This window comes from Blennius ocellaris (assembly GCF_963422515.1).
Source record: "Blennius ocellaris genome assembly, chromosome: 17".
Classification (NCBI taxonomy): Eukaryota; Metazoa; Chordata; class Actinopteri; order Blenniiformes; family Blenniidae; genus Blennius; species Blennius ocellaris.
This window is the reverse complement of record NC_137666.1, coordinates 21,653,140-21,676,419: the sequence shown is the minus strand read 5'-3', so window position 1 is coordinate 21,676,419 and position 23,280 is coordinate 21,653,140. Positions and strand designations below refer to the sequence as shown.

The following is a 23,280-nucleotide window of genomic DNA, read 5'->3' as shown; positions in this document are numbered from 1 at the left end:
ACAGCGATCTTTTTCTATTCTAACTGGTGGGGGAGCTCAACGCTTTGATTCAATTTGATGATGAGGCACCACCTTGCTGACTTGTCACAGAGCTGGAGAAGCCCCGCCTCCAGGAAGATTGACATGTGGAGAAACCAAAACAAGACACGCCCACGAATGTGCCAAGGAGGTGAAGCCTTCTTCTCAGTCGATGCTGGCTTCACATTGAACGCTGCTGTTTTTGTTGCTGTGGATAACTGCTTTCGCCATCATGTCCACTTGGAGAAAATGTGTTCAGGTGCAAGTATGTGTCCACACTATTTGGCTATGGGGTTATATTTGTGCCAAAATTCTGAGCGAGCGATGGGAAAATTTGAGCGCAAAAAAATTAATTGTGCAAGCACACTAATAACATTTTGAGGAAATATTTAAATTGCGCAAAGACAAAGGTGAGATTGCGCGCTCAAAAATAATTTCTGCGCTCAGATTCTTCCTCTGCGAACTCTGATTGGTTACTTCGGATTCTGGAAGTGCCTCAAAACCAACGAAGAAGAAAAAGAAGAAGAGGGAAAAACAAACTGCGGGGGAAAACATGTTGTAATCCAGGATCATTATCTTTAGTGTTCCTTATTTCTGTTTTCCCTCGCAGTTTGTTTTTCCCTCTTCTTCTTTGTCGGTTATGAGGCACTTCCAGAAACCGAAGCAACCAATCAGAGTTCAACGCCCGCCCCAAATTTCTGTGATTGGTGGACAACCGTGTCTGTCACATTTGGGTTTTGCACATTTTGAGCGAGCGCACAGCAGGACTTGAGCGGACGTGGAGAGATTTGAGCGAGCGAGCGAGCGAGAGAGAGAGAGAGAGAGAGAGAGAGAGAGAGAGAGGTTGAGCGCGCAGAGGAAGAATCTGAGCGCAGAAATGATTTTTGAGCGCGCAATCTCAAGTTTGTCTTTGCGCAATTTAAATATTTCCTCAAAATGTTATTAGTGCGCTTGCACAATTATTTTTTTGCGCTCAAATTTTCCCATCGCTCGCTCAGAATTTTGGCACAAATATAACCCCATAGGCTGTGAGCTGGGCTGCAGTCTCCGTGAGGGTGGAGGAAGCAGAGGAGCTGAGAACCACCCGTTTCATGAGAGGAGACGTCAGCTCAATCCAACAAATAGCTATCATTTTACAAGTTTTGAGTGTTGTATACTGTATCACCCAAATTATTATCCCACATGAACATAAGATGGACTGTGAAACATGAAATATAGTGAAATATGGGTCCTTTTAAGTGATTTAAAGTCACAGAGTATTGTTTAGATTTGCCTGAGTCATTGTCAGTTGTGAATAGGAATGTGTTAGTATTGTGTTTAGTACAGTAAATTAGTTTTTGCTTAAAGGTGGGGGAGTTGTGGTATACTGACTAAAAAGAATATTACTGTGTTGTAAACAGGTTATTAGGTTTACCGAGTAGAGGGCGACTCGCCTAATGTTGCTTACTCAGAGCTATGTTCAGAATTAGAAAACGTAGAAGAAGCAGTACTGAAGAAATGTGCTTATTTCATGCTTGTACCCTGTTCGAAGAAAAGTAAAGTTGGAACTGAACTTTGAGATGTTGTGCAAAGTTCTTTCGGCCACGATGCAACAGTTTGATTTTAAATAACAACCTCGAATATAGAAAACAAGGTTGTGGTGATTCTGATGCTGATTTGTTTTCTCAGTTTTTCTCTTAACAGTTTAAACAGCGTGATGATCTTTACCTCCTTTGTCAACCCACAATGTTGCTTTGTACTCAACAACACACTGTACTGGAGTACTGGAGTACTTCATCATGTATGGGACCCATTTAGGAGCTTTTAACTCCAAACATTGAACTCTGTAGTTCTGTAGTGACATCTTTTCCTGGATGTTTGATATATTTTCAAATCTAATTCTATTTGGTTTCCTTATTGTGTTTATTTTACCCCCAAAATTGAAATAGAATAAATAAAAAAAGTCTTCTGAAAATATAACAGATATAAAACATAACTTCTAAAACAAGAGGTCGAAGGAGAAAGTATTTATGTCAGTAAGATGTAGCTAAAAGCAACATGTTTGCAGTAGAGGTGGAGAAAGTCCTGCATGTTTCTGCTCAGAGGAGAGTATTGACTTTTGTTTTATTCCTCGAAAAGCTTCAAATGTACTCCATTGGAAGTACATTTGAAGGAAAATATGGACTGAATGTGAGGTGTTTTATAATATTATAATACACTTTAAATAAAAGAGTCCAATCAGAACCAGATGTTTGACTTTTGCACTCCAAACAGGAAACGCCATGTCTTCACACAGAGACGTGCGTTTTTATTTCCCTCTGTGTAACAGGAGTTGTACTGAATCTGAGAAAACAGCTTTAAGCTCCAGTTGCTGGCTAAAATATCCCTGCTGTCGCTGGATGACGATTCTTGCTGTGACCTCGGTGATGCAGCTTGGATTAGTTTTGTCATATTAATATGCAGAAATGATCCGTGTTTCACTGTGTGGGCCATCTCCTAACCTTTGGAATTAAATGGATCGAGTCATATTCCATCAGTGATTAAAGCGTTTCTCTGTCTCCACGTGAACAAACAACTGATCCAGGTTCGGCCTCAGGCTGATGAAGAAGGTGAATGAATAGACAGAACCGTCCTCGTTTGGCAATCATTTAATATCCGTGTTTTAGTCACACCTACACAATCACAACTTTCAGTGAATACTAAAAAATAGATAAATAAATAAATAAATAACAACGCCCGGATCGTCTCTGTTGAACGTGACAGTGAAGCCAAACTGCAGACAAGAACAGAAGAATAGAAACTTACACCAAAAGAGGAGAGTAGAAATGAGCTGACATCTAATGGAGTTCACGACAGCAAACAGCCACTAAAGTCTTTCCATGAGGGTCACTGGGTTCAACAAACGAGCTCAGCTCTTCTTCTTCTTCTTCTTCTAAAACGACTCGGTGGGATTTAAAAAAATTTTTTTTTTACAACATCTTCTCCTCTTTCTCCCATGGGACCGGATCCTGGTCCTCCTCCACGTGCGTGTTCCTGCGCCCGGTCCAGAAGTGCTCCACGTCCGGGATGCTCTTCTCCTTCTCCTGGGAGACGTCGTTGGCCACCGCCGTAGCGCCAACCTCCGCCCCGTTCCCTTCCGTTTTCGGATACGCTTTGCACACCCGCTTCGAGCTCCTGCAGGTCCACACGAACCAGAGCGTAACCAGTCCCTGGCGCACGTCGTCGTACATGGTCATCAGGATGACCGGAGACAGAGAGCTGCACGCGTAAAGGAAGACCTGCGCGAAGATCATCAGACCCACGGGAGGCTTGTTGTAGCCCAGCCGGACCCAGGTGAACGTGCCCCACTCCGGCAGCAGCATGAGCCCCAGAGTGCCGCTCAGACACAGGAGAACCAGGGTGACTTTGCTCTGCTGGTGCAGGCCCGGTGCGTGGTTCACCGCGCCGTGCAGCGCCTTGGTGTAGAAGGCGAGCGTGAAGGTGACGGGCACCGCGAAGCCTGCGGTTGGATAAATCTTGTAGAACAGACCCATGAAGTCGGAGGCGCACACCGGCATCTCGGACACGCAGACCGTGTCGCGGCCGTGCGCCACCAAAGAGGAGAAAAGCATCTGCGGGATCGGAAACACCATGGACACGATCCAGATGGACGCCAGCGCTCCGCGGATCCAGGAGGAGCCGTACAGGGGCCCGGCGGCGGCGGCGCTGGGCACCAGCGTGTGTTTGGCTTTGGTGCTGGCTGCCAGGGTGAAAGTTTTAGCGAGCACGCAGGAGTGCTGGAACCAGTCCGCGGTGCTGCACGCGAAACTCCCCAGCGTCCAGCTCTGCTTGTAGTAGGTGACGGCGCGCACCGGGGCGCACAGGACCAGGATGAGCAGGTCCGTGGAGGCCAGGGAGGCGAGCAGGGCTTTCACCTCCGAGCCTCTCCCGTTTCTGAAGTCACGGAGGAAGATGAGCAGAACCAGCGCGTTCCCCACCGCTCCGGACACGCAGACCCCGATGAGGATGACGGGCAGGGCGGTGCGGACCTCCTCCCCGCGGAGCAGCTGCACTCCTCCGACGAAATCAACGAACGAGACATTTGCTGGTCTGTTAATATCCATCTCTTGGATCGTTCTTCTCCTGGAAGTGACTTGAGAGGAAGGTGGTGTAAATCCTGGCGGGTGGAGCGGGTGGAGCTGTCCGGGCGCACAGCGGTGCTGAAGCGCAGCGGAAGGCTCTGGACTCTGAAGTGGCGGAGCAGGATGGCAGGTAGGCTATTTCAAGTGCTGCTGCCATTTAGCGTCGTCAGGCTCTCGCGTCATGTTTCCAGTGTGGCTCCGGGCTGCAGGGCACGCGCAGCGTGACGTGATTCACATCCAGACCCTCCGAGGATCCAGCTGGCCTGCAGGGACATCATCACACCGCTGTGCCGCCCTCACACACACACACACACACACACACACACACACACACACACACACACACACACACACACACACACACACACACACACACACACACACACACGCACGCACGCACACACACACACACACGCGCGCGCGCGCGCGCACACACACACACACACACACACACACACACACACACACACACACACACACACACACACACACACACACACACACCACAACACACAGACCAAACTCACCACACACACACACACACACACACACACACACACACACACACACACACACACACACACACACACACACACACACACACGCACACGCACACGCACACACACACACACAGACACACTGGACACACCAGTGCTGCCGACTGACGACCATTCATCAGGATTGTTTTGAAATCTGACTGAGGAACTAAAGCGACACCCTGAAAAGGTTGTCAGTCGATCACAGAGTTGAAAACGGAGACAAACACTCACGTTCACACTTCAAAAGTTTCCCCTCGTGTTTCTGATTAGTAAACAGAAAGAGTGGAAACTTCATATAGGAAAGTGGTGATGGTCACGTGTTGCACTCCGCCACCACATTAATGCGCTCATTTAACTTTTAGTCTGCATGTTTAGACACTTCATCCATGTTAAATGAAGTTTTTTTTGTCATGTGAATGGATGAACGAATGAATGAATGAATGACGTTTTATTTTGGTTGTTTCCGTTCAATAATTACATATTACCTTCAAAAACAAAATCCTCACAACCAATGAAGGGTTTGGGCAGAAACAATGTTTTTTTTCCCAGCCCACCCTGTAAGTCACGTCACAACAACAACAACAACAATAACAATAACAAACAAACAAACCTCTACCACGATGCTCACATTCCTCTACAACCTTGTACTTTTTCAATGAAGGATATGTTCTGTACTGACATAACTGATATGTATTGATCATATATCACATATTAAAGATTTGTTTGAATTTTGACAGAGAACTGATTTACTAAGTGGAACACTAAGATCCTTCCATGATTTCACCACAACAACCAAAACACACTTCGTTTGACATTAGTTCTTATTTTGATTATATCAAATTTATAATGCCCTCTTCTTAATTTGAAGAAGGTTTGGATGGGGAGGCTCCCAGCACCAAACATAATTTCCAGCAATTTTAACTTAACTAAAGCCATACATTTTAATTGTTTGCATCTTAAAAAGAGTCTATTGTTAGATTGTGGAATCCAGCGTTCTTTATTATTCCGATTGCTCTTTTTTGTAGTTTAACGACTGGGCCTAGGAAAGTTTTACAAGCATTTCTCCAAATTTATGAGCAATATAATAAGTAGGGTAGCACAAGAGAGCAGTACATTATATGCAGGCACATTATGTCAAGAAGAGTTTTAGTATTATACAATATACCAATGTTTTTTGAGAGCTTAGACTGAATGTACTGTACATGTGGTTTCCAGCTGATGATCTATTATCATCCCAAAAACGTAGTTTCTAAACTCCTTCTATTTCAGTTCCATTCAAACACAGTTTTATATTACAGTTTTTTTCACCTGATCCAAAAATCATAAATTTAGTTATCTGTTCATTTCAAGAGAACTTATTCAGATCGAACCATTTTTTTAAAGAAGAGATTCAGCTCAATTTCCTCTTTCCAAATTAGCTGCTTGAGGTCCCGTCTTGAGCAGAATAAGTTAGTATCATCTGCAAAAATGACCATTTTCAATGTTTTTGCTACACTAGATATCATTCAGGTAAAGAATAAACAATGTGGGTCCTAAAACAGAACCCTGAGGGATGCCACAACATGAGTTTTTTTTATTTTTTATTTTTTTAAATGATCCAGTTCCATTAACTTGTACATTCTGGATTCAGTTATTTACTGTAAGTAGCTTTGTAGCCAATGCTTGGCCACACCCCTTATCCCAGAGTACTGACATTCCTGTAAAAGTAAAGGATGATTGATGATGTCAAAAGCTTTTCTCAGATCAATAAATATCGCAGTTGCACTTTCTCTGTTATGTTCTCAACAAAATGCTAAATGTCGACCTCAGTTATACAATGAATCACTTGTTTGATCAATGCTATATCAATATCATTACAATCTGTTGAGCTCTTATTCTCACATTTTCTGACCACTTTGTCATTGCCACATGGGTGTGTTGTATTTCTTTTGCTAGATTAGAACCCACATTGACAAAAAAATGTTGAATTAATTTGCAAATTGAATTACATATTCATTTTTAACAATATATGTTGATTTGAAAGTTGTTCTGATCAATCACCTCTTTAATTACATTTCAACTAGCTTTAATTTAGTTTTTTGTTTCCCCAGCAATGTACTATAATAATTGTGCTTTTGCTCTCTAGTAATACTTGGCAATTTGTTTTTATACTGTTTGTACTTATGTTCCTTCTCCTTGTTTCAATGTTTTATAAAATCTTTATAAAATCTTTGTAGAACTGCACCTTCTTTTTACAAGCTTTTTCCAGACCTTTTGTTTTCCACAAATTCTGCTTCTTTTTAGGCTTTACCTTACTGTAATGTTCCTCACTGGACAGTGATAGTCACACTGTGACACCAGTATATCCAGGAATGTATCATAGGAATCATTTGTATCTTCAAAACACCGATGTTTTCACATCAAGCTGTTACAGTAAGAGGAAATGTTCAGAATATGTTACACATGGATTCAGTTTAGGAAAATATATAGTATTACACCATAGAAGGGAGGAAGCGTGTGTGTGTGTGTGTGTGTGTGTGTGTGTGTGTGTGTGTGTGTGTGTGTGTGTGTGTGTGTGTGTGTGTGTGTGTGTGTGTGTGTGTGGTGTGCTTTGTGTCTGCAGTGTGTTTTGTGTGTGTGTGTGCGTGGTGTGTTTTTTGTGTGTGTGGTGTGTGTGTGTGATATGTTTTGTGTGTGTGGTGTGTGTGGTGTGTTTGGTGTGTGTGTGTGTGTGTGTGTGTGTGTGTGTGTGTGTGTGTGTGTGTGTGTGTGTGTGTGCGTGTGCGTGTGCGTGTGCGTGTGTGTGTGTGTGGTGAGTTTGGTCTGTGTGTTGTGGTGTGTTTTGTGTTTGTGTGGTGTGTTTTTTGTGTGTGTGGTGTGTTTTTTGTGTGTGGTGAGTTTGGTGTGTGTGTGTGGTGTTTTTTGTGTGTTGGTGTGTTTGGTGTGTGTGGTGAGTTTGGTGTGTGTGTGTGTGTGTGTGTGTGTGTGTGTGTGTGTGTGTGTGTGTGTGTGTGTGTGTGTGTGTGTGTGTGTGTGTGTGTGTTTGCAGGTGAAGCAGTAATGATTATATGTTCAATTCATTACAATAGATTTCAATTTCATTGTGGTTTCCAATGTGGGACTAAATTGACACTAAATGCAGAGAAAAGTCCAATATTCTATTTCCAGAAGATTCTTTCCTGGTCCATTACATGGTCCATCACATGGTCCATCAGGGCCCCGCCCAGCTGGGGGTTAATTGGTCCTGCAGCCATCACTCAGGAGGGGGAGGTCGGGCTTCTCTCTCTGGAGGCGTTGACCTTCGCGCTCAGCGTGACCTGGTCACAGCAGGTCTGACAGCCAATCGTCTTAATGAGGAGCAGATCAGGACTCCCTGTTAGCGATGGAGCTAACAGCTGAATTCAGCTGAAAGGTCACAGGCTATTACAGAGCAACAGTCTCACACACACACACACACACACACACACACACACACACACACACACACACACACACACACACACACAATGGTTAACCTGCCGCTCAGGTGAGGCTGAGGCAGATGTACAAAGGACGGTTGGGTCACATGAGACAAACATGTTGGATGAACCATTTATACTTGTTGGCAGGTTATGATGTTTATGTAGTCACATAATGAAAAACTCAAAGTAGTACAGATTTTCTAAAGGTTCTGATGGATGAGAAATCAAACTTTAAACACTTTAAAAAGACTCGTCACCATAATGATTCCTACAATAAACAGGTTTTAAAAGTGTTTCCACAGAATAAATGTAGTTTTACTGTCACTTCCTCTCTTCCTCTCCCCAATCAGTCAAAACATCAAAAACATCTATCCGTTCATTTCACACACAGACACACAGACACACACACGCACACACACACACACACACGGTACAGGACTCATGAGCTAATAATGAAGCTTCACGTGGGGTTTTGAACCCTTGACCTCCCACTGGGTCCTTGATTGAAGTGAGACTGGAAGATGAAAAGCTGGTTGGTAGTCTGACCCCGACACACTGCTGCTGCTGCTGCTGCTGCACACAGCGAGGTGTGTTTACTCCTCCTGAAGAGCATCCGGCTGGGGGGGGGTCACCCAAATGCTGTCAGTGCCTCTAAGAGCGTCGGTTGCTAGGAGACGGGTGCCTTACGTCACCACTAACGTCACCTATGAGTTTGGGATTGTCTTTCTTTGGGTTTCCTACTTTCTATTTCTGCACCCCCTCCCTTGTCTTAATAGAAACACTTTTCCACTGTTTTAACCACACTAAGACCACGACACCACAATCCAACTGTCATGAGATCACACACTCCTATGTCGACAGACACACACTCCCATGTTAAATAACCAGTCAGAATTAGGAACCTTAAAAACATGCGCATGCACGTACACACAGACACACACACATGCACACACAGACACAGACACACACACACATGCACACACAGACACAGACACACACACATGCACGCACATACAGACACACACACACACGCACACACAGACACACACGCATGCACTCACAGACACACACAGACACGCGCACGCACACATAGGCACACGCACACACACCGATACACACACGCACGCACACAAATACACACGCACACACACACACACACACACACACACACACACACACACACACACACACACACACACACACACACACACACACACACACACACACACACACATACACACACACACACCTAGAAGATGAGTGTAGCTAGGAACATGTTCAGATTTGTCACCTGGAATATACGTGGAATGGGCACAAACAAAAAGACAAAAGGTTTTCGAACACCTGGATAAACTACAGGCAGACATTGTCTTATTACAAGAGACACACACACCGTTCACAGGACATCACAAATTGATCTCACCACAATTCCCTCACACACACTCAGCTGGTTAGAACTCCAAGCAGAGAGGCGGAGCTATATTAATCAGCAATAAAAAGCAATTCTCTCATAAAGATACAACCATAGACCCAGAGGGTAGATTTATAATTATTCATATCTCTCTTCAGAACATAGAGACGTGTATCGCAAACATCTATGGCCCAAATGTTGACGACCCCTCCTCCTATCACAACTTCTTCACCACCCTCTCAACACACTCTGACTAAACACTTATAGTTGGAGGAGACCTCAACATAGCCCTCAATCCACAAATGGACAGAGTTAGTAAAGCAGCAAACACCAGACACTGGGAATCCCCAGATATAATACAGCAGTACATGAGTGACTATGGCCTTTGTGACGCTTGGCGCACCTCTCATCCTCCTCTTAAAGAGTACACCTTCTACTCAGCAGTGCACCAATCCTATTCACGCTTAGATTACGTTCTGGTGAGTAAATCAGTGATTAAAGACACCTCAGACACACAGATTCACCCCGTCACTATCAGTGACCATGCACCTGTCACTATGACGTCACTATCAGTGACCATGCACCTGTCACTATGACGTCACTATCAGTGACCATGCACCTGTCACTATGACGTCACTATCAGTGACCATGACCTGTCACTATGACGGTCACTAATAGAACACTCATCCCTCCTATTAGACAATGGAGATTTAACACTTCACTGCTCAAGGATCTAGACTTCCTCACATTCTTTAAAAAACAATGGACACTCTTTTTAGAAACAACAGCTAAAGCTGTCACAAGAGGCAAAATAATTTCTTACTCCTCATACAAAACCAAAAAGGAAAAAATAAAGGAAAAAGAATTAGAAGATAAAAGCAAGACCATAGAGACAGCTCATGCTGCTTCCAATGACGACCGCTTATTAACGGAGTTAAAGAGATTAAAAATGGAGTTGAATGAAATAATTGAACACAAAACACCATTTCAACAACAGAGATTACGCTGGGAGAACTTTGAACATGGCAATAAATCCAGCAAACTCTTAGCCAGTCAGCTAAAAAGAAATAAAGAAAAGTGTACAATCCCCTCAGTTAAAACTCAAAATGGTGAAATCACTTGTGACCCTCAGGAAATAAATACTACTTTCAGAGAATTTTATAGAAAACTTTACTTTTCACAAATTGACCCTTCACAATCTGAAATAGAGACTTTCTAAGCACAGTTGACCTCCCAAAATTAAAAGACGAACAGATCCAAGGCCTAGAAGCTTCCATCTCAGTAGAAGAACTGCATGAAGCTCTCCAGCACCATTACACTTATGGTAAAGCTCCAGGACCTGATGGATACACCACTGAATTTTACAAAGAATTTTGGCCTTTACTCTCACCAATTTTTTTTAGAACAGTTAAGGAAATTAAAGAATCTTTATCTCTCCCCCCACATATGAGCTGTGCAAATATCAATCTTCTTCTTAAACCGGGTAAAGATCCTACACTACCATCTAGCTATCGCCCAATATCACTAATCAATGTAGATCTTAAAATAGTTAGTAAAACATTAGCAAGCAGAATAGAAAAAATTACACCCCACATAATACCCTGATCAAACAGGGTTCATTAAACGATGACACTCCACTAACAACACACACAGATTAATTAATCTTATAGACCACTGCCACCAGAATAAACAAAAGGCCATTATCACCTCTTTAGATGCAGAAAAAGCTTTTGATAGGGTAAATTGGAAATTTCTACTCGCTACACTACGGAAATTTGGATTTGAACAAAATTACCTCTCCTGGATTAAAACATTGTACACTTCACCCAGTGCCTGTGTTAAAACAAATTATCAAATTTCCTCTAGGTTCAATCTCGAGAGAGGTACCAGGCAGGGGTGTCCACTCTCACCATCTCTTTGCAATTTTTATTGAACCATTAGCAGCAGCCATTAGACAGAACAATAACATAAAAGAAATACAAACAGCAAATGTAACCGATAAAATATGCCTTTATGCAGATGATGTATTACTTTTCTTACAAAAGGCACAGACCTCTCTTCCAGAAACAATAGAGTTAATAGGCAGATTCTCTGCAATTTCAGAATATTCTATAAATTGGAAAAAATCAGTTGTCTTGCCTATTAACTCTATTTTTCAGCACACATAAAATACTCCACTAAAACCAGGGAACATCAAATACCTCTGCATTAATATCTCAGCCAAACTGTCAGACTTGGTACACTTAAACTACACCCCCCTTATTAAAACAATAGAAGAGGACCTCACTCGATGGAGGACACTTCCTATATCACTTATGGGGAGAGTAGCAACAATTAAAATGATGGTCCTGCCTAAAATTAACTACATCTTTTCAATGATCCCAACAAAACCACCAAAAACATGGTTCAATAAATTGGATTCCCATATCTCAAAATTCTTATGGAAAAATAAACCATCACGTATAAGTTTAAAAACACTGCAGAACACCAAGGACCAAGGTGGCTTAGAACTTCCAAACTTCTATAATTATTATCTTGCCAATAAATTACTTTATGTTGTAAAATGGATTAATCAGAAACCCTTAGATGAAGGCTGGCTGGACATTGAAAAAACCTTCTGTGTTCTCCACATCAGAGACCTTCCTTTCTTCAGTCCTGTCATCAAAAAACATAACTGCTTTAAAAGCATCAATATAAACACATCTCTGACAGTTTGGTGGGAATTTCTTAAAATGAATGGATCATCACTCATTCCCTGCAAACTCACACCCATCTGGAACAATCCTGACATCCTGCAAAAAAAGAAACCAATAAACTTCACAAAATGGCAAAACAAGGGAATATGAAACTTGGAACACCTTCTCTTCAATAACTCTTTTATTCCATTTAAAGATCTAATAGAAACACATGGTATCAGTCAAAAAAACTATCTGGAATATCTCCAGCTTAAGTCAACAATACAAACAAAGTTCAAACTAGAAGAGATGAACCTAAACTTACCTCAGACAGTGACAAACCTCCTGAAGATCTCAGCACCAAAACCACTTTCTAAAATCGTTTCAGTCCTGTCATGTTCCAATACCACAATATCCCTTCCCACCTCCAAATGGGAAGAAGATCTAAACATTAACATAGAACCAACGCTTTGGTCACAAATCTGTAGAAATACATTCAAAATGAGCAAAAACACCAATATACAGCTCATACAATGCAAGGTCCTACACAGAGTTCATTACACAGGACAAAGGATGTTCAAGATGGGTTTCACTTCATCTAACATATGTTCAAACTGCACAGCTGATCTCCCTGATAACTACCTACATGCACTCTGGCAGTGTACACCAGTCCAAACATTCTGGCAAAAGATCTGTGAAGATTTATTGTTATACCTGGACCTCCCCATTCCAGTTTCACCTGCAGTTTGCCTGTTGGGTGATCTCACAGAAATTAAAGGAGAGAAAAATGAATCCTTCACACTCCTGGTCTCCCTAAGCGTCGTAAAGAAGGCAATCCTCATGAACTGGAAATCAAAATATAATCTTAATATAAAGTTATTTAAAAACTTACTCCTAGACCACATCACATTAGAGAGAATGTCTGCTTGTAGGAAAAATCAGTCGGCTCAATTTGAGTTGACATGGTCCCCAATAATTGAATACACCATGTAGCCCTGTGGGGGGGTGGTAGTTCCACCTTGGGGCCGTCTGTGGCTGGGGCGTTGTGGCTTGGGTGGTTGGCGGCCCTGCGATCTGGGGGGGTGCTGGCATCTATCCTGGGGAGTGGCGGCCTGGCCTGGGGGGTGCCGGGGGGTGGGTGTGTGGGGGGGGGAGTCAGCTCTGGGTTGGGGGTGGTTCTGCTAGGGTGGGGGGGGGGGGGGGTGCTGGGCATCGGGCCCTTGGGGGCTAGGTGGCCTCCCGGTCCTGGTGGGGGTGCCCGCTGCGGCGCCGGGGGTGGGTCCTCCCTCCGCCTCCCTCCCCTCGCTGGGGCGGGGGTGGCCCCTGCTGCCGAACTCCGGGTCTGGCTCACCCCTGGATCAGGGGGAGACGGGGGGCAGTGGGGCTCCGGGTTGGATGGACAGCTGACTGGAGATGACCCCCGGGGGGGTTTATATGGGACAGGGGCCGGGGATGTGTGTGTGTGTGTGTGTGGGGGGGGTGGTGGATACGAGTGTGGATAGGTCTGTGCGGGTAGGTGTGTGTAAGTGTCTGCGTGTGTTTGTGTGTGTGGGGGGACGGTGAATGTGAGCGTGGGTGTATGTGCGTGTGCCGGGTGTATTTTATGTATGTATATATTCTAAGTATGGGTGTCGTCTTATGTGAGTATGTGAGGGTGTGGGGGGGTCTATGCTCCCTAGCCGCTGGCCTCCAGCCGGGCTCGTGCTGGGCCATGCGGGTCTTAGACTCTGCTCTTCGGCCGTCGGGTGGGGTGGGGGGGGCTTCCTGTCCGGGTCCTCTTGTGGTGCCTTGTCGGAGTGGGTGTTGGTCCCCTCAATTTTAAACCGCACCCTAGACACACACATTGCACCCACCTCTTCCAAACACGGCGGCTCCCCCCAGCACCTCCCGCTGTGGTCCCACCGTGTTGCGGTGCGACACATACGGCTGGCGTACGGGGGGCACGCTCGTTCGGGCGTGGCACCTCGTGGAGTGGTTCTCCCTGCCTATTCACAGTTGGATTGGTGGAGAATGAGATCCCGTAGTGGCCTGGTGGGGGCCTGGCGGGGGCCTGGCTGGCGGCCTGGGGAGTGGGGGGCACCCACTGTGTGTGTATGCGTATGCTTGGGTGTGTGGGTAGGCTGGGATCAGGTGATGGGGGGGGGGGGGGGGGCTCCTGGGGGTTGGAGGGTGGCTGTCCTCCGGCCGGGCCTGGCTGGGCCTTCGCTCTTCCTGGTCTGGGGCTCGGCGGCTGGGGCCTTCTCTGTCCCGCCGGGGTTGGGGGGGTGGTGGGGGGATGGCCCCCGGGGGTGCGGCGGGCTCCGCTGTCGGGGCCGGGGGGGCTCCCTGCCCGCGTGGCCTGGGAGCGCTGCACTGGCCGGTCCCGGCTTGGCGGCTCGGGTCGGGGCCCGGGGCTCTGCGCCCTTTATCCTTCTCTTGTGGGCCCCTCTGGCCTGGGGGGGGGTCCTCTCTCCGCGCTCCGTCTGGTGCCTTCCGGGTTGGGGCGTGGCTCTCCGGGGGGGTTTGTCGGGGCCTCCCTGGATCCGGTGGGTCGCTGGGTGCCGGAGTGGCGGCGTCCGGCCCTGGTGGCCTCGGCCCCCGGGGTGGTGCTGCGGGCCCCCCCACAACAGCTCCATTCACATCCAGAGGACAAACCACACACACACACACACACACACACACACACACACACACACACACACACACACACACACACACACACACACACTTCCACTCCTCATTGACGAGATTGTTCTGTTAATTATCAAAATCAAGTTGTTTGTTTGTTTGTTTGTTTGTTTGTTTGTTTGTTTGTTTGTTTTTGTTTTTGTTTTATTTATTTATTGTGTCCTTTTGTTTTTTCTTTTGTTATAATTGTTGTGATTATTTTGGTTTGTTGCTCTGTTGTTGCTCAGGCTGGTTTAATCTCATGGCAGTTGGAAAATATTTAGATCACTGTGGTTAATGTATTATTAAAAAGAAAAATGTATGTAGCACTAACAAGGGTATTGTATGTATCTCCCCACCAAGTCTTTCTCTGTCTTTCCTCTCCTCTCCTCCATCCTCTCACCCCAACTGGTCCACAGAATGCCGCCACCTCTGAGTCTGGTTTCTCCAAAGGTTTCTCCTTGTTGGGGGAGTTTTTCCTTTCCACAGTCACAAACACACCTGCTTGCTCATGTGGATCTGTTGGGCTTTTCTAGTTTTTCTATAAAAGCAAATTGGAATGACTGTAATGTATTTAAAAATGTCTTTCTTTTAATAAAAAAAAAAAAATGAAAAAAAATATACATATATAAATCCATTTATTTCAATGTGCTGAGGCAGAATATGCAAGTGGCTTAATATCTATATGGAGACAAAAAAAAAAAGGAGACGAGTGCCACTGTTACAGTGTGGGGCTGCAGACGGTTTGAGCGGTAGTGGAGGAGTGTAAAGATGGAGGTATAGATGGAGAGGGAGGTACAGTGAGGTATAAATGGAGAGAGGTAGAGCGAGGTATAGACAGAGAGAGAGGTAGCGCAATGTATAGATAAGAGAGAGAGGGAGTGCAAGGTACAGTATAGACAGAGACGGAGAGAGAGGTAGTGCAAGGTATAGAGGGAGAGAGAGGCAGTGCAAAGTATAGAGGGAGAGAGAGGCAGTGCAAGGTATAGAGGGAGAGAGAGGTAGTGCAAAGTATAGAGGGAGAGAGAGGCAGTGCAAGGTATAGAGGGCGAGAGAGGCAGTGCAAAGTATAGAGGGAGAGAGAGGCAGTGCAAGGTATAGAGGGAGAGAGAGGCAGTGCGGGGTATAGAGGGAGAGAGAGGCAGTGCGGGGTATAGAGGGAGAGAGAGGCAGTGCGGGGTATAGAGGGAGAGAGAGGCAGTGCAAGGTATAGAGGGAGAGAGAGGCAGTGCAAGGTATAGAGGGAGAGAGAGGCAGTGCGGGGTATAGAGGGAGAGAGAGGCAGTGCGGGGTATAGAGGGAGAGAGAGGCAGTGCGGGGTATAGAGGGAGAGAGAGGCAGTGCGGGGTATAGAGGGAGAGAGAGGCAGTGCGGGGTATAGAGGGAGAGAGAGGCAGTGCAAGGTATAGAGGGAGAGAGAGGTAGTGCAAGGTATAGAGGGAGAGAGAGGCAGTGCAAGGTATAGAGGGAGAGAGAGGTAGTGCAAGGTATAGAGGGAGAGAGAGGCAGTGCGGGGTATAGACAGAGAGAGAAGTAACATGACGTATTGATGAGAGATAATGTGAGGTATAGATGTAGAGCGGTAGAGCGAGGTATAGAAGGAGAGAGCGGCAGAGCGAGGTATAGAAGGAGAGAGCGGTAGAGCGAGGTATAGAAGGAGAGAGCGGTAGAGCGAGGTATAGAAGGAGAGAGCGGTAGAGCGAGGTATAGAAGGAGAGAGCGGTAGAGCGAGGTATAGAAAGAGAGAGCGGTAGAGCGAGGTATAGAAGGAGAGAGCAGTAGAGCAAGGTATAGAAGGAGAGAGCGGTAGAGTGAGGTATAGAAGGAGAGAGCAGTAGAGCGAGGTATAGAAGGAGAGAGCGGTAGAGCGAGGTATAGAAGGAGAGAGCGGTAGAGCGAGGTATAGAAGGAGAGAGCGGTAGAGCGAGGTATAGAAAGAGAGAGCGGTAGAGCGAGGTATAGAAGGAGAGAGCGGTAGAGCGAGGTATAGAAGGAGAGAGCGGTAGAGCGAGGTATAGAAGGAGAGAGCGGTAGAGCGAGGTATAGAAGGAGAGAGCGGTAGAGCGAGGTATAGAAGGAGAGAGCGGTAGAGCGAGGTATAGAAGGAGAGAGCGGTAGAGCGAGGTATAGAAGGAGAGAGCGGTAGAGCGAGGTATAGAAGGAGAGAGCGGTAGAGCGAGGTATAGAAAGAGAGAGCGGTAGAGCGAGGTATAGAAAGAGAGAGCGGTAGAGCGAGGTATAGAAGGAGAGAGCGGTAGAGCGAGGTATAGAAAGAGAGAGCGGTAGAGCGAGGTATAGAAGGAGAGAGCGGTAGAGCGAGGTATAGAAGGAGAGAGTGGTAGAGCGAGGTATAGAAGGAGAGAGCGGTAGAGCGAGGTATAGAAGGAGAGAGCGGTAGAGCGAGGTATAGAAGGAGAGAGCGGTAGAGCGAGGTATAGAAAGAGAGAGCGGTAGAGCGAGGTATAGAAAGAGAGTGAGGCTTTAAAGCTCCTCTCCAGCTTCACACTTCATGAATGATCACAGCTGCAGGTTTGTCCAGTGACGATATTAATCAGGTGACAGATGTGGCAGAACGAGCCAGACCGAGGATATTAATCAATAAGTAAGTAAATAAGTAAAATGTATTTATAAAGCGTTTTTCACAGATAAAATCACAAAGTGCTCGACAGGAGAAAAGGTAAAAACAACAATATAAAATGTTATATATATATATAAAATGTATATACATGTGTAAAAATAATAATCTACAGACCAGAGATAATTCTTATTATTTTTATAAAGCAGGATGAAACCAGGATACAGAGGAAGCAAACAGCAGCCAGGCCCAGGGAGAACATGTAGAATAGAACCTTCATACACCTTCAAATGTTTTATATTCGAAGAGGACATCATGACGCTCCTGTCCTGATTGCTGTCGTCCTTTGAAATGTGCATTAATTTGCCGTCCCTCTCTGGAGAGTGTGTTTGAGGTTAAGAAGCTGCCGGCGGATCAAAGCTCCTTTTGTCCAGTGGTTTGTTCACATGTGGCATGTTTGACGGTCATTATACTGCTTTCTTCTCCACGAACAAACAGAACCAGGAGAGGAACAGGAGTCATTTCTGTCTCTGTCTCACTGCCCCCACCCCCCCCCCCCCCCCCACCCCCCACCCCAGGCCTTGGAGCCACAGACCCACAGATCAGCAGTGAAAGGAGGATGAGAACGGAGGACAGGAACAAAAAAACTGCAACGGGAGGAATCTAAAATGAAGAGCAGTAATGTTCCCTTTGGAGGTTTTCCAGATGAGACACAAAGGTGAAGTAGGTTTTCCACCACGGGGATGACAGATAATGGACTCCATCCCAAATCCCCTCATGCAGAAAAGCTTTTACGGGATGAAGGCACAAGACAAACAAACAAACAAACAAACAAACAAACAAACAAACAACAGAAGCAGGTTTTTGCTGTTGGAGTCGGTGACGGCGGCTCGGCGGGGTGGTTCAGGTAACATGGGGGGGGTCTGCTCAGACCGCCCTCACAACCTCCATCACCTCCAGCAGGCTCGGGCTCCTTCTCTCACTCCCTCACTTTATTCAGCGTTCCGAGATGAACTATTAAATAAACAAATAAATAAATAACTCCCTTTAGGAAAAGGGCAGACTCCCGACTGCAAAACAGCAAATAATTAATGTCAGCCTTTTTTACTGTGTGTGTGTGTGTGTGTGTGTGTGTGTGTGTGTGTGTGTGTGTGTGTGTGTGTGTGTGTGTGTGTGTGTGTGTGTGTGTGTGTGTGTGTGTGTGTGTGTGTGTGTGTGTGTGTGTGTGTGTGTGTGTGCGCGCTTCCTGCCGAGGCGTCCTGCTGTCAGTACTGAACAGTCATTACTGCAGGTACCTCAGTACTCAGACATCAACTTCAGTGCCCAGTTTTATTTTGACTGTGCACAAAGGTCTCACTTCCTGTTTTATTTTGAGACTGTGCATGAAGGTCTCACTTCCCGTTTTATTTTGACACTGTGCACGAAGGTCTCACTTCCTGTTTTATTTTGACACTGTGCACGAAGGTCTCGCTTTCTGTTTTATTTTGACATTCTGCACGAAGGTCTCACTTCCTGTTTTATTTTGACACTGTGCACTGTGATTTCACTTCCTGTTTTATTTTGACACTGCACGAAGGTCTCACTTCCTGTTTTATTTTGACACTGTGCACGAAGGACTCGCTTTCTGTTTTATTTTGACATTCTGCACGAAGGTCTCACTTCCTGTTTTATTTTGACACTGTGCACGAAGGTCTCGCTTTCTGTTTTATTTTGACATTCTGCACGAAGGTCTCACTTCCTGTTTTATTTTGACACTGTGCACGAAGGTCTCGCTTTCTGTTTTATTTTGACATTCTGCACGAAGGTCTCACTTCCTGTTTTATTTTGACACTGTGCACTGTGATTTCACTTCCTGTTTTATTTTGACATTGTGCACGAAGGTCTCACTTCCTGTTTTATTTTGACACTGTGCACGAAGGTCTCGCTTTCTGTTTTATTTTGACATTCTGCACGAAGGTCTCACTTCCTGTTTTATTTTGACACTGTGCACTGTGATTTCACTTCCTGTTTTATTTTGACACTGCGCATGAAGGTCTCACTTCTTCTTTTTTTTTGACACTGTGCAACTGATCTCCTGTTTCACTTCCTGTTTTATTTTGACACCACGCCGGATTTCCCATGGTCGCAGGAATATTTCCTGAGGACTTTCCATAGAAAGACATTTTTCTCTTCAGGTCTTCAAATTGACTCTTTTTAAAACGTGATGGATGCAGAAAAACAGTGAAGCTAGAAAAAGATGATCAGTAATTTATCATTTCACTTTCAAACTGATAATTATTTAGTTGAATTGTGAACTTTATTTCTGGGGCAAATTTCAGCATCGAGGTGATCTTAAAAGGTTTCGATCAATAAACAGAAAAATAATCAAGATGAATAACTAGAAATAATAATTAAGAAAAATACAAAAATGAAAATAAGAGAATAAAAGATCATTGCTGTTAGATACAATGATTTTTACAAATGTTTGTCACAAATGTGTTCTTCAACTTCTACTGAATTTAATTCAGCAGATTACGTCGTTTGCCAGCTATGAGGACATAAATACAACGAATAAAGAAAATAATGTTGAATGAGGTCAAACGGTCAGAATGGAGGAAACGATGCAGGTTAACGAGAACTCGGCGTTTTAATGAGGTTTCAGAACAGCGTCAGGAGAGGAGCAATACCAGGTCTGAACAGCAGGTGGCAGAAGAGTACCTCCTCCTGAAGCGCTTCTACGTTTCAGCCTCTGGATGGAGACATTGACTGTGTGACGATTTCACGCGAACTCACCACGTGAACAAACCTGACTGCAGCGCAGCAACAATCACACTCAGCCGACAACTACTAGAATTTAAATCGCCGAAAACCGAGGGAAAAGTTCAACAGGGGCTAAAAACAGAGTCATTTATTTCATATCTAAACTCCAGAGGGATTTACAGGACACAGACTAGCAGCTACAAACTGCATCTTTATTTTTTATTTGCTTATTTTCTAAATGTGACCATCTATTTCAGTCTGTCCTGCGCTCTGGATTCACCTGGGAGTCACACTGAGGAGCTGCAGGAAGAACATTTAATGTTCCTATACCTACATACTATAATAATAATAATAATAATCATCATCATCATCAATTTAACTTATGTAGGCAAAATGTATTTATAGAAATATTTAAAAAAAAACATTGAATTTAACAAACACGATGGAGCAAATGAATCATGAGTAATAACTAATAATGATTTGACTTATAGAATAATTATGCATCAGAAACTAATTATTAGCATTTTCTAGTAAAGCAACTCTGTTCATGTTGTGTGTGCGTGTGTGTGTGTGTGTGTGTGTGTGTGTGTGTGTGTGTGTGTGTGTGTGTGTGTGTGTGTGTGTGTGTGTGTGTGTGTGTGTGTGTGTGTGTGTGTGTGTGTGTGTGTTAGGATATCATGATAATTCCAGTTTATTGACTCCGTCTGGACCTAAAGTTCACGAAGGCGCCGCCATGTCATGATCCCACACACACATGCACACAAACACACATGGGCCAAAGGTCAGACGCAGACGAGGAGAAAAATAACCCCCAAAACAAACTCACACTTTAAGATCATCATGATGCGTTTTAACACGTGTAAGTGTTACAAATAAACGAGAGAACGTCTTTCTGGTTCGTTGTGCGCTGCAGTACACATCACTACGTTGTCTTCGTTCCAGGGTTTTAACCGAAATATAAATCTTCTCTGTTTGATTGTGATTATGACAAATGTGTCGTTTTGGTGGAGCAGAAGAAAATCCTGCTACCACACACACACACACACACACACACACGCGCGCGCGCGCACACGTCCTCACAGAGCAGATGTGTTTTTGTTTTTGCGGGGAAATGAAGCAGTTTTTATTTAATCTAGATGACTTGTACGTTCCCGGCCTTTATGCACGCCGGCCCGCTAATCTTGTTCTCCATCGCCGCGGCGCATAATGAAAAGGGGGGCTTATCGTGACGCCTGGCCTCGGGGTGACGTCGACTTTCTCCATTCCCCGCCCAGAATAAGGCGAAAGCCACTTAAGGCAGGTGACGGAGCCGAAGGTGCGGCGGCAGGCTGGGAATGGAACAATAACTCCCACAGAATAAAATGAAGAGTTCAATTGTGAAGCGATTAAAATGAATAGGAGCTTTGACTAGATAAGACACATGCCATTTCCTCATCTATTTAACATTCATTGAATTGAATAATCCGGCCTTATTATCGTAAATAGCCTGCATATTTACTCTGAATATGCTAATTTATGTTTGCTGCGAGCGCTCTGTGACTTAATAAATTTTTCATCAATATATGCATATCTGTGGATTCACCTATAGCTGTTTCTAAAGAGGAGGGACCTGGAGACGCGGTGCTGCTGTAACTTTTCCCTCCTGCTCTTTGCCCAGGGCCAAGCCAGTTACATTTCAATCAAAAGATTCATTGTAAAGTCATTATCCCAAACTAGGCCTCCATAATTGGCTGTCGTTTTGCATAGTGGAGGCTCTCCGGCCGCGGGGCGAACCGCCGCGCTCTTATCTTTCACTTTAAGGAAAAATAATAGACAATTTATCATTAATCTTTTCAGGGAAATAATAACAAGTTAAATGTCATTGGCTGTGTCATGCCTTCTGAATGGAGGCGGAGAGTGGCTGCGGGCCTGGATGATCACTGACTGACCTCTCCTCTTCACACACACACACACACACACACACACACACACACACACACACACACACACACACACACACACACACACACACACACACACACACACACGCACGCGCACACCTCATCCTGAACACACACCTAATGCCACACTTTACGCCACCGCCCCGGATCCCACTGTCATTTCACCCCTGAAACAGTTTTCCTTTTCAAAGTAAAGCGCCACGCTGACACTCCACCGCCTGCGTTCTCCAACCCACGTCTGAAACCTCCGCTTCCTGAATGTGGAATGTCCAATCCCCTCCGCACCTTTCATCTTCATGACAATGAAGCTCTCGATCGAGCAACTGCAATAGAATCCCGTCTGACAGACAGAGGGAGGAAGATGCTCTACCATTTGACGACAAATTGACGAAGCAGCAGCGGAACTGAAGCTGTGGACAAACCAATGTTGGAGATGGCGGAGCTTCAGGTACTTGAGGATGATTGAGATCATATAGTGTTGATTGTCACGGTTCATAACGACAGGGTTGGTAAACAAACCGTTGCTGCAGTGTTCCACAATGTGGATCAATAAGAGAGAGAAACGTGAAAAGAGGATAAAGTGCAGAAGAAGCACTGAGATATAGAAGACACACGTCGGTCACTGGTTGAACTCTTCATTTGTTCAGTGAGGAGCCGTTGGGGGTTGAGATTCTTCCTGCGCCGCCCAGGCTCTGGTCAGGTTTTTTTTTTTTATTCTTCAAATGGGATTTTTTTTTTCAGAAGAATTACTTGAATTTAACTCTTAGTTTTCACACTTTGTGTTTTGTTGTGAGTCTGTTTGTGAAGAATCAGTGTTTCTCTGACGGGCATGAACTGACGAATGCGTGTGTGTGTGTGTGTGTGTGTGTGTGTGTGTGTGTGTGTGTGTGTGTGTGTGTGTGTGTGTGTGTGTGTGTGTGTGTGTGTGTGTGTGTGTGTGTGTGTTTCAGAGGCGGATCACGCGTCCTATTAAAGCAAATGACTGAATGATGAGCTGCAGCTGTTGCAGTTTTGCTTGTTGTCTTTTCATGAAGTGTCCACGGAGGACAGAAGGCGGGGCCGGCGGCGGCGGAGCGACCCCGCCATGGTGGCGAGGGCCCCAACAGTAAACAATCCCACATAAATGGCGGAGTGAAAGGTTGACATCAGCAGAGGACGACACTCATTCCCATTCGTTTATGGGATTAGTCTGCTGAG

At 45.1% G+C, this 23,280-nt stretch overlaps 1 protein-coding gene across 1 annotated transcript; it reads right to left on the bottom strand.

The window, feature by feature from the left end:
- Window positions 1-2,966: 2,966 nt before the first annotated feature.
- Window positions 2,967-4,100, bottom strand: LOC308142650 (G-protein coupled receptor 151; the record flags this gene model as incomplete). Its single annotated transcript, XM_080513161.1, has 1 exon — window positions 2,967-4,100. The coding sequence occupies one exon, from the start codon at window positions 4,098-4,100 to the stop codon at window positions 2,967-2,969; it is 1,134 nt and encodes a 377-aa protein (XP_080369287.1).
- Between the last annotated feature and the right edge of the window lie 19,180 nt (window positions 4,101-23,280).